Source organism: Pelophylax lessonae (assembly GCF_965119305.1).
Source record: "Pelophylax lessonae genome assembly, chromosome: 2".
Classification (NCBI taxonomy): Eukaryota; Metazoa; Chordata; class Amphibia; order Anura; family Ranidae; genus Pelophylax; species Pelophylax lessonae.
In genome coordinates this window covers 259,448,321-259,461,019 of record NC_138769.1, presented here as the reverse complement: position 1 = coordinate 259,461,019, position 12,699 = coordinate 259,448,321, and the positions used below count along the sequence as shown (strand labels likewise).

Sequence of the window (12,699 nt, the reverse complement as noted above, 5' to 3'; positions counted from 1 at the left end):
GCCAAACAGATACTGTATGAGATAAAATCCGTATACTCCCTTGTAAGTTTTTTTCATTGCTTAACAGAAATTAATTCTATTTTTAAATAAAAAATATCCCTTTATGCCTCTTTGAAATGCCCCCCTCCCCCTTTTTTCACTCTTCTACTCTCTTTTGCTATTGCTCCCCTACTCTTTCTTTTCTGCCCATGGCTGTAGTAGTTGGCTTCCTATGCTTTCTTATAAATAGAAAACATTGGGTCCTCTCACACAGCCAGATATGAGTTTACCCTTGTATGTCTATGTATGTCTTGTGATCTTCATACCCCAGATTCAGTTCATATGGTCTGAGCATTTACAGGCTGACCCCCCACACCCCTTTCAACCTCTACAGCAATGCTGGAGCCACTCATACATCTATTCCCAAAGACAATTTCTGGATGTGAATCTGAGCATGTGCACTCAACTTCTTTGGTCGACCATGGCAAGGCCTGTTCTGAGTGGAACATGTCCTGTTAACCACTGTATAGTCTTGGCCACAGTGCTGCAGCTCAGTTTCAGGGTCTTGGCAATCTTTTTTTATAGCCTAGACCAGGGATTCCCAAACTACGGCCCTGCAGCTTGTGCAGAACTACACATCCCATGAGGCATTGTAAAACTCACATTCACATACATGACTAGGCATGATGGGAAATGTAGTTCCTGAACAACTGCAGGGCCGTAGTTTGAGAATCCCTGGCCTAGACTATCTTTATGTAGAGCAACAGTTCTTTTTTCAGATCCTCAGAGCTCTTTGCCATGAGGTGTCATGTTGAACTTCCAGTGACCAGTATGAGAGAGTGAGAGTGATAACACCAAATTTAACACCTGCTCCCCATGCACACCTGAGACCTTGTAACACTAACGAGTCACATGACACCAGGGGGGAAAATGGCTAACTGGGCATAATTTGGACATTTTCACTTAGGGGTGTACTCTTTTGTTGCCAGCAGTTTAGACATTAATGGCTGTGTGTTGCGTTATTTTGAGGGGAGAACACATTTACGCTGTTATAGAAGCTGTACACTCACTACTTTACATTGTAGCAAAGTGTCATTTCTTTAGTGTTGTCACATGAAAAGATATATAATAAAATACTTATAAAAATAAGAGGGGTGTACTCACTTTTGTGAGATTGTGTGTGTGTGTGTGTGTGTGGTCCGCTAACTGAAGATGAGATGCCATGAGAAATTTAAATAGTGTTAATTCACATTTTATTAGGTGAACTAACTGCACACCCTCAGACAGCAAGCTTGCAACTGTCTTTTTTGCATTTGGTCCTTTTTAAAGGGATGCCATTAGCAGCTTTCCTTGCAACTCTTCCCCAATTTTTGAAACCTGCTTGACACAAATTAAAGGACTAATCCCTATGCTGAAGTCAGTGATCCTCCATGTGTTGTTGTTTTACTTCTTTTTCACCACTAGTGAGAGATAGTGCAGTATATGACACACTGTAGTCATTAAGCAAGCATGGTCATGATATAAGTCTGTATATAACCTTTGATCCATGCAGCATCAAGGTGACAAAAAAGGTAGTCAACAAAAAAGATCCAATAGAAGTACAGGTTACGTGAAGAAATAGCTTCTAAAATATGGTACAGACTTCATATCAGAAAGCCCTGAAGTGTGCTCTGATGGCTGTTTTAGGTGTCCTGACAAGCTCATAAGCACATGCACAAGGATACATTGATGCTAGTACACAGCTGGTCATGGATACAGTCTCACCAACTGATCATACTAATCATACTAATTTCCTGATAGTGGTTAGATAATTTTACTTAACCACTTCAATTCCAGTCACTTTCACCCCTTCCTGCCCAGGCCAGTTTTCAGCTTTCAGAGCCATCCCACTAGTAATGAGAATTGCAACACTGTACCCAAATTAAATGTATATCATTTTTTGAGATAGAGCTTTCTTTTGGTGATAGTTAATCACCAGTGTTTTTATTTATTTATTTATTTTTTGCTAAACCAATGAAGAGACCAAAAATTTTTAATGAAAAAAACATTTTTTTCTCTATCGCTCATTGACAGACGTAGTCCTCGGTGATTCAACACCCTCGGGTTATGCTGCCCTCTTCAGGAGTAGGACTAGACAGGAAAGAAAACGTTCTGGCCACACCCTAGGGGCAGTCCCAGAGGGTATATCCTCTCACTTCCTGCTCTAGCAAATCAGTTTTTTTCTGTCTAGTTAGGAGTAAGGTCCTAGATACCTTGCTGGGATCTTCGGTCCTGGCGGGATTTTTTTCTTAGAAAAGATTTTTTAGACAGCTTTTTTCTCCAGTGTTCCTGTGAGATCTTCAAGCAAGAAAGCTGAACTGGGCGACGGGCTGGATGTTGAGATCCAGTGGTCACCTCAGTTCAGCCTACGAGCGCGTGCAGGCCATAGCTCCGCGCTGGGTCGGCCGCGACATAGTCCCACTGGACGGGGACTGACCCTGCGAGTTAAACGTCTCGCTGAAACGCCAAAGACCATGAGTCACGGCGTCCGTATTGGTCAACAGCCCTCCTACCTCGGTGGAGAGGGGTACTGTCAGGAGTTGGCGCCCGCCTGGTTCCGGTATGGTGAGTAGTATGTTCCCCCTTTCCCCCTGACGGGTCTTGTGGTGAACGCGGGCCCCTCTCTGTAATGGTAAGGATGGGTTCCCCTCTATCCTATAACATGTCACAGATCCCCCTAATTGAGTGTGATTTTTGTGTACAAGAAGCCAGGAGGCTTGGTTTGGGAGCTGACAATCTTAATTGTAAAGATGTGAAAATGATTGTAGTCAGTGGCAGTACTAGAACTTTACTGTGATGGTATAAGGTATCCTACCTGTCAGTAGCCACAGGGCGATGTCTATACATGTATACTGCATCCCAGATCATTCCTCCAGCTAGCAGATGCCTCCCGGCGGCCACGGACCGCATACGGCCCGCCAGGGTCCGGTACCGCCGACCACGCTGACCACCATGAGGGTGAAGGGTTGTGAGGCCGAGATCCTTCTGCAGACATGCCGCTATTCTGTGCAGGCCGCCGCCATTGTCTGGTAGATCGCACAAGGCCGCCATTTTGGTGTAGCCTCGTGTCTCCAGCATGGGGGCGGCCATGTTTGAGGTGACTCAAACACCTCGTGGAGCCAGGGGGAGGCGCCGGCAGGCGTGTTAAGGGGCGGAGCCGCCTCCTTTACCCAGGAAATAGGGCCAAAGACTTCCTGTCTGTAACAGGACAGCACTGAGCAAGCTGATGAAAACTTCTGTGCATCAGGGATGAGCCTTGGGCTCTCTCTCTCTCTCTCTCTCTATCTCTCTCTATCTCTCTCTATCTCTCTCTATCTCTCTCTATCTCTCTCTATCTCTCTCTATCTCTCTCTATCTCTCTCTATCTCTCTCTCTCTCTCTCTCTCTCTCTCTCTCTCTCTCTCTCTCTCTCTCTCTCTCTCTCTCTCTCTCTCTCTCTCTCTCTCTCTCTATCTCTCTCTATCTCTCTCTATCTCTCTCTATCTCTCTCTATCTCTCTCTATCTCTCTCTCTATCTCTCTCTTTCTCTCTCTTTCTCTCTCTCTCTTTCTCTTTCTCTTTCTCTCTCTCTCTTTCTCTCTTTCTCTCTTTCTCTCTTTCTCTCTCTCTTTCTCTCTCTCTCTCTCTTTCTCTCTCTTTCTCTCTTTCTTTCTCTCTCTTTCTCTCTTTCTTTCTCTCTCTTTCTCTCTTTCTTTCTCTTTTTTTTTTTTTTTCTCCTTTTTTTTTCTCGTCCAAAAAGGCAGGTAACACTGAGGGGCGCGACTGGGGGACACAAAAAAAAAAAAGTTTTTTACTTTGTCATTTTTTGTCGCTGGCAAGTTTCTTGTATAATCATTGACCCTGCCGCATAGGTATCCCCACCTGATCCCCTCAAAGTGGCCGCAGGACCCTCCTGTACCCCACTTGTTTTTAATGCATTATCGGCAGTTTTGGAGTCTTTGGTATCCCGGGTGGAGGTGGCCTGTCAGGGACGGGGGTCAAGTAGCGACCCCCGCCTACCCCTATTGTTTATCAGATACTTCAGATACAATGCAGTTGCAGGTCCCTCCTAGGGGGCTGTTGTCTCAGGTAATATCTCCTCAGCAGTGAGGAGCACGTTTCTGCCTCCGCCATAGCACAAGAGTGGTGGATGCACTAGTTGTTGTGTCCGTCCGGGAAACCTTTAGTCTCGAGGTTACACCGGCAGAGGTAGCTGAGACTGAGATTCCTATTTTGGTACTTGTTAGCCTACCAAAAGGGCGAAGGATTTTCCTTTACCCAAATGGGGTCGTTTTGAAACGAACTCCTGTTATTTCCAAACGCATGGCTAGGTGCTATCCGTTTGAGGAATTCCTCTTTATAGGATAGACGGTAGCACCTGCTGTCTTGCCACAGACTGTTAGGATAGAAGGACCTCGTAACTAACGAGGACCTTCCTTTTCTGCTCATAAGAGTTGTTCGTTCCGCGAGGGCGGGCGATAAGGCGAAACCCTCCAAAGCCCCTTTAGAGGGGTTTCAAAGGGCGCTGGTCGGCTAAACAAAGAGTCCAGCTCAGCCAAGCCTGAAGAATATAGCCTGATGCGCCCCTACCCATCTCTGGGGTGGGGGGGTTGTCTTCACCAGTTTCTGGAGGACACCGGATCGAGTTTCGATCACTTCCACCAGTGCGATTCTTCCCTTCTAACATTGAACGGTTTCAGGGGTTCTATTAGAACCTATTCTCAATGCCCAGGAAAGAGGGCAAGGTGCGTCCAAATCTGGACTTGGGAAGAGATAGAGTCCATCTGTACAGTGGTGGCCTCCCTGCATCAGGGGCATTTCCTGGAGTCCATAGACATTTAGGAGGCCTATCTTTATATCCCCATCATCGCAGGACATCAGCGTTTTTTCGCTTTCCCAAAGATCATCCCTGGTTCCCACCAGGAGACTGAACTATCTGGGCCTAAGGTTGGATACATCCTGGGCAAGAGAGTTTCTCCTTGCGGAGAAACTCCAGAAGGTTCAGTCAACGATTCGGATGTTGCTGTCCGTCAATTGGCTGGGACTGATGGTGGCCTTCTTAGAGGCAGTACCGTATACCCAGTCTCATACCCGAATTCTCCTGAAGGAGATTCTTTTTTAATGGAATCAGAATTCCGATTCCCTGGACAATCGGATCCGGTTGAGCGAGCGGACCAGGAAGTCTCCAATGCTCAACCAGGGGAAGTAATTTCTTCCGATAGTATCCAGATTACCAATAGGGTATCGGAACTGAGAGCGATCAGATTTTGTCTGATTTACTGGATCGAGCAGCTCTAGAGCAGCCCGATTCGGATCCAATCGCATATGGCCTCTTCATCCAGAGGTTTTTCACTAGCTGTCCCTTCATTGGGACATCCCGGATGTGGATCTGTTGGCACCTTGGCTCAACAGGAAGGTGCGGAGGTTTGTAGCTCGCACCGCGATCCTCTAGCGGACGCAGCAGAAACGCTAATCGTCCCGTGGGGGCAGTATCAGCTACGGCATGCCTTCCATCCTCTCAAGTTGCTGCGGGAACTTCTTCGCAGGATAGAGGTGGAGGGAATTCCAGTTATTCTGGAAATTCCGGACTGACCTCGTCGAGCCTGGTACGCCGTCTTGGTGAGGCTAGTCGCGGACGCTCCTTGGAGACTTCCTCTCAGGGAGGATTTGCGGTCTCAGGGACCGATCTTCCATCTTGCTTTACAGTCGCTGGCTTAATGGCCTGGCCATTGAGACCCAGGTACTGAAGGACAAGGGAGTGTCAGCTTCAGTTATTCCTACTTCCAGTTAAAGCAAGGAAAGCGACTTCCAGCACATGGAAGTCTTTTATATTGCGTGGTGTGAATCTCTTGGATTTCCCCCACATACCTATTCGGTGATCCGAATCTTGGTCTGTTTGCAACAAGGGGTTGAGCAGAAACTATCCTTGAGCACGATTAAGGGTCAGGTTTTCGGCGTTAGCAATCTTCTTTTTAGAAACCTTTGGCTAATCATTCCTTGGTGCGGAATTTCATCCAGGGGGTGCGACAGCTGGCTCCGCCAGTGCGCGCACCCTTACCGCCTGGGATCTTAATTTAGTGTGGTCGGTTCTTCAGAAACTTCTCTTTGAAGATATCAGGGGGATTCCCTTGCTTACATTATCCCAGAAGGTGGCCTTCTTGGTGGCCATTACTTCTGTACGCAGGGTGTCAGAACTGGCCGCATTATCCTGTCGTTCCCCAGATCTGGTGGTTCATAGGGATAAGGTGGTTCTTCTTTCGAATCCATCCTTCTTCCTAAAGTGGTTTTCGTAAGACGGACTCACTTTTGTGATCACGGATGGCCCTTGAAGGGGATTGCCTGTGTCTGCCGCGACCATATCTAGATGGATCAGTCAGACGGTGGTACAGGCTTATTCTATTAAGGGTCGGAATCCTCCGTTTCCTGTTAGGGCGCACTTCACTCGAGCGCTCAGTACTTCCTGGGCCTATCGCCATCAGGCGTCAGTGGTCCAGGTATGTAAGGCGACCACCTGGTCGTCGGTACATACCTTTACAAAATTTTATAAGATTGATGTGATTGCATCGGCGGATGCCTCATTTGGCCGCAAGGTTTTGCAGGCCGCAATTTGAGGAGACCGGTGGTCTACCTCGGGGGTTTTTTTCTGTTGAAAAATTTCTGTTGAGTCTCATCACTGAGGATGAGCATTGTAAACTTCTAGTTGGCACCGGTTGGGCCTTCTAGATTGGATTTGATTTCCATTTTTCTCACCCCTCATTTGTGGTACTGCTTTGGGACGTCCCGAGGGTGTTGAATCACCGAGGACTACGTCTGTCGATGAGCGATAGAGAAAAATGGATTTTTGTAAAATCTTACCGTAAAATCCTTTTCTCTTAGCTCATTGACAGACGTAGTACCCGCCCCTCTGTTTTTAAGTTGGGTTGGGTTAAATTCTCTAAACACTGCTTTGTGACATAACTGATTTGCTAGAGCAGGAAGTGAGAGGATATACCCTCTGGGACTGCCCCTAGGGTGTGGCCAGAACGTTTTCTTTCCTGTCTAGTCCTACTCCTGTAGAGGGCAGCATAACCCGAGGGTGTTGAATCACCGAGGACTACGTCTGTCAATGAGCTAAGAGAAAAGGATTTTACGGTAAGATTTTACAAAAATCCATTTTTTTCTTAGTTTGTTATAAAATAAGTAATTTTTCTGTAGCACTGATGGGCACTGGTGAGGCTGCACTGGTGGGTGGGCACAGATGGGGTGGCACTGGTGAGACTGCACTGATAATCGGGGCACTCATTATCAGTGATTGGAAAAAAATGAAGGTGCGCAACCTAGTGAGTCTCCTATCAGCAGCAACTGAAACTCCAACCTGAGTGGAGTGAGTGTATTGAAAAAGGTGTATGAGTGCGCTTAATAGTGTGTATGTGTATGTATATATGTGTGTGTGTATATATATATATATATATATATATATATATATATATATATATATATATATATATATATATATATATATATATATATATATATATATATATATTAATATAATATAATATAATATAATCAAAATCGTCAAAAATGTGATCAGAATTGAAAAGTGATGCTCCAAAAAACCATCAAAGGTTATAAATTATTTAAAAATAAAAGAATAAAATATAAAGTAGGTACATAAAATTCACAACAAAGGTGCACTGTGTATGTGAAAACACGCATATAATATTCAAGTCCCAAGAGTCTAGGGCTGCAACTAACGATTATTTTCATAATCGATTAGGTGGTCGATTATTGCTTCGATTAATCGACTAATCGGATAAAAACCTAAAAAAAAAAAAAAAAAAAAAAAGTGTATAATTTAGTTAATATTCTTCAATATCTATATGTAGTGGTAAATATAACTATCCAGCTATATAGTTGGATATTTAATCCACTCTGAAACAGATATATGTATTATTAGAGGTTTAAATGTGGTACATATCAGACTCCGAGATCAATATTTTTAAAAGACCTAAAACACTGTTTTGCAAATTTTCAGACCGGATTTGTATATAATCATGATAGACTCCCTTATTAATAGGCGGGTAGTTTTATACAAGCTCCCTGTGCCTGCTGTCACTTATGCTGGTAATACACAAACTAAATTTTTTTTAGAAAATTTTTAAAAACATTCATCCAATTTTTCTAACCATTAGTGTATATTGGTGTCCGGTGTCAACCACAGTGACAGGAAAATTTGAAGGAGCAGAATAGAAAACTTCTCGATCAAACAAATCTTCAAATAGTGTATATGGTTTTTGCTTAGAAGTTTTATTCATTTTAAAATTTATTGTTAAAGCAAGTGGAATTTTCAAACAACACTCGTCCATTCAACAAATATACAAATCATTTTTGAATAAATATAGATGCAAATATTTTTGTCCAAAAATCCAATACATGTATGGGAAGCAGAAGACCTTTAGTAGCAGCAGCAGCATGCTTTTTTTTTTTCATGTGTATGTATATAAAAAAAAAATATGCCCAGAAGTTGGATATGCAGGATATTTTAACTGGGAGTCAGACATGAAGGTATATGAAGGGTGGAGGGGGGAAATAACATTTATATATTAAAGTAGTACTAAAAGCTGAGACTTTTTTTTTTCATGGATATAATAATTTTAAATACAGTATAATGCACAATACTAATAAACTTTTCCTTTAAATGTAATTGTAATGCCTTATATCACCTCTAGTATATCGGCCTCCACCTTCTCTGGGTTCAGATGCTGATCTTCCCAGCACAGAGCCCTTACAGTGATTGTAAACGTTGGATTTTTTCTTCTTAACAACAATCTTGTAAGCCCCCGTTCACATAGGGGCGACGCTACTTCGCACCGCGACCTCCGAGGTCGCGGTGCGAGCAGCGCGCCGCTACCTCGGAGCGGCCGCCACGGACTTCATAACATTGAAGTCTATGGCGGTCGCCTCCGGGTCGCCCCAAAGAAGCTCCGGACCCTTTTTCTAGGTCGGAGCGACTTGTGTCGCTCCTATTAGAACGGGTCCGCAGCTTCCCTATGGGAGGCGACCTGCGGCGACCTGTGAGGCGACCTGGTCGCCTCACAGGTCGCCCTAGTGTGAACCGGCACTAATACTTATCCTCTCTGTGTAATGATTTTTCACAGAGCAGCACTGATTCGCCTCTTCTGCCCCCCCCCCCCCCCCATGGCACTTCCAGCCCCTTCTGCCTTCAAAGTGCCCCTATAGGAAGCAGCAAAGTATAGTACTGTACAGAGTGTCCCTATAGCAAGGTTAAAAAACCTTTGCCTTTAGAATCACTTGGTTCCTTCTCTTGCCCAGGACTACATTTCCCATGAGGCATTGCTCCTCACACATTCACAAGTTCTCTGTCATCTACTGACATGTATGGATGGTTTACTGAGCTGTATATGTGCTGCACTGTATTTTCTGATATGTAAACAAATAATGCATTCTGTATGAAGGACAACTAATCGGCTGACGATTAATCGATTAGTTGACAACTATTTTCATAATCGATTAGTTGACGATTATAATCGATTAATCAATTAGTTGTTTCAGCCCTACAAGAGTCCATAAACATGTGTACATGAAACTTCTTGATAAAGTGCAAATGAGAGTGCAATAATGGTTCACAGACTTGTGTCCTCCACAACACCACGTGAAAAGTGGGAATGGTGATGGTACCCTTACCAGCTAACCAGATAGCATACACTTTATAACTTGCAAGGCCTTGTGTAGTGCAGCAAGAAATGTTCCCACAACCGAATCTTTCACCTCGTAAAATGGTGAGGATGAAACTCTTACCAGATGTAAATTATTACGGGTCAGGTATGGGAAATATTGCCAGCAACCACTGGTATCTCTGATATCCAAGTTGTCTCCCTCTGAACAATCCTACTGCGGCTCCGTATCAATATGGGTCTATGGGACACTCCCGGTGTGTCTCATTCACAGTGATAGTCCCCACATAAGAAAGTAAGGAGCAGGCAATAGTGCATTATCTCAATGATAAGTTTAATGCAAATAAAGGTAGAACACTTACATAAACAGACGATAAGATGGGCGAGTAGATAACAGATGATCGCAGCTGCTCTGTAGCGTGGACCGCGAGAAGTGACAGCGCGGCTTCTCCACCCGACGCGTTTCCCCTAAGAAGGCGCCCAATCCCAGTTTGCCATTGGAGTCCTCTTCCACTACTCCATGACGACATCACGGAGCTGGTTGATGTTAGACCTTGCGCTCCTCCACCTTCCATTTGAGGATGTCCCACAGATGCTTAATAGGGTTTAGGTCTGGAGCCATGCTTGCCCAGTCCATCACCTTTACCCTCCGCTTCTTTATCAAGGCAGTGGTTGTCTTGGAGGTGTGTTGGGGGCCGTTATCATGTTCGAATAATGCCCTGCAGACAGTCCCTGAAGGGAGGGGATCATGCTCTGCTTCAGTATGTCACAGTACATGCTGGCATTCATGGTTCCCTCAGTGCACTGTAGCTCCCCAGTGTTGGCAGTACTCATGCAGCCCCAGACCATGACACTCCCACCACCATGCTTGACTGTAGGCAAAACACACTTGTCTTTGTACTCCTCACCTGGTTGCTGCCACACGCTTGCCACCTTCCGAACCAAATAAGTTTATCTTTGTCTCATCAGACCACATGACATGGTTCCAGTAATCCATGTCCTTAGTCTGCTTGTCTTCAGCAAACTGTTTGCAGGCCTTCTTGTGCATCATCTTTAGAAGAGGCTTCCTTCTGGGATGACAGCCACGCAGACCAGTTTTGATGCAGTGTGCGGCGTATGGTCTGAGTACTGACAGGCTAACCCCCGCCCCCCCACCACCACCCCTTCAACATCTGCAGCACTGCTGGCAGCACTCCTATGTCTATTTCCCAAAGACAACCTCTGAATATTACGCTGAGAATGTGCACTCCACTTCTTTGGTTGACCATGGCGAGGCCTGTTCTGAGTGGAACCTGTCCTGATAGACCACTGTATGGTCTTGGCCTCCATGCTACAGCTCAGTTTCAGGGTCTGGGCAGTCTTTTTATAGCCTAGGCAAATCTTTGTCGACGCCCTCATTCAGGCCTTTGCATCTCTCATTGGATTTCCTTTGACTCACCCTTCCTCTCTTGCTAGCAAACTCTCACAAGCTGATGTCATTTAGCCTAGGCTAATTACCAGACAAAGAGTAAGTGGGCTGTAAGGTATTTACTGGCTGAAAATTTTTTTTTTTCTGAAAAAAAAAAAAAAATGTTTTACTATCCAAAGTTTAAAACAACAAGGGCAGAAGATTGTATAGACAGAAAGATGTAAAAAAAAAAAAAAATGACTGAAGGTCCGCTTCAAATGCAGCAGAGAAAATCAGGTCTACTACCCTGCCACACAGGGTTGTGTTGTGTGGCAGAGATTGTGTGAATCTTTGGACTGAATGGACAGATTATAAATTCTTTGACAGGTAGTAAGAGCCACCAAATATATAATCCTATGACTATTTACTGATCTGTTTTAAAGCTTTTCTCTTAACATTTGTAAAATATTTATGTTGAAGTTTAGTCTTTTGAACCAATGTCACAGAATTTCAAAACCTTCTTTTTAATATGGCTCATTCTCCATACTAAAAGTTTTTATACATTTATTTTTCCGACTTTAATATATCCTTGTTTACATTTTTGTATATCTAATATGCAGGGAGAGATTGTAGGTCTCCTGGGGATATAGCAAATGGAGATGTACACTTTGACGATACTCTCTTTGGATCTAGAGCAAATTTTACATGTCATACTGGGTAAGTGTTCTTTTTTATATTCTGTTAAATTCACTAAGCTAGAATGCATGTTTTTTGTTTTTTTTGTTTTTCTCTTCTCTTTTTTTTGCCACAATTGTTAGATTCAACCTTGTCATAGTGTTATCTATCAAATTACAATCCTACTCCCACCATCGCTGTCTGCTCCTTTTCTGAGTGTGCCCCTGTTGCAAGCCGTGTGCCATGTGTAGGGGCAATCTTACGGGCACATTCCCGAGCTGGGCTGTGTGCATCCATAGACACCCACATTGTGGCTTGGCCATGTTCCCTGCTCCCTCCTCATCTAAGTTTACCTCTAATGACCTGTAAGCTAATATACAGGCGGTCCCCAGGTTACAAACATCCGACTTGCAAACGACTCCTACTTACAAACTGGGAGAGACAACAGGAAGTGAGGAGCAATCTAGCCCTAGGAAGGGACATTCACTCCTGTAAGAGTTGTCATGGGAAAAATGTGTCTCCACTGGTGCTTCATCACCAATCCTTGTTCCCACAACAACCCAAAATTTTCAAAATTCAGTTGTCATAGGGACAGAAAGGGAGGTGAAATCTTCTGAACAGGGGTACAGACCGCAAAACAAATGGTACAGGGGTGTTAACCATTCCATATGTTATCCAAAAAACGTAGAAATTATTCTTTAGGCTGGAGCTACACTTAAAAAATGTACCTCTTCCGACTTGCAAACAAATTTGACTTAAGAACAAACCTACAGTCCCTATCTTGTTTGTAAGCTGGGGACCGCTTGTATATTGGATTTAGGGCTATGCTTTAACCTCTTAAGCCCCGGAAGATTTTACCCCCTTCCTGACCAGGGTTTTTTTTTTTTTTACTGCGTGACTTTAACGGACAATTGCACGGTCGTGCGATGCTGTACCTAAACGAATTTGACGTCCTTTTTTTTT

The 12,699-nt window shown here is 44.2% G+C and overlaps 1 protein-coding gene across 3 annotated transcripts in view; it reads left to right on the top strand.

Annotated features, from left to right (window-relative positions):
* LOC309548571 (complement component receptor 1-like protein) overlaps positions 1–12,699 on the top strand; it is a 588,839-nt gene that overhangs the window by 41,885 nt on the left and 534,255 nt on the right. For 2 of the 3 annotated variants that reach the window (XM_082248545.1, XM_082248543.1), the window contains exon 3: positions 11,686–11,778. In XM_082248545.1, the coding sequence (XP_082104671.1) occupies positions 11,686–11,778 (93 nt within the window). Of the gene's footprint in view, positions 1–11,681; positions 11,779–12,699 lie in introns of all 3 variants that reach the window. The other variant, XM_082248544.1, reaches the window with a different exon arrangement.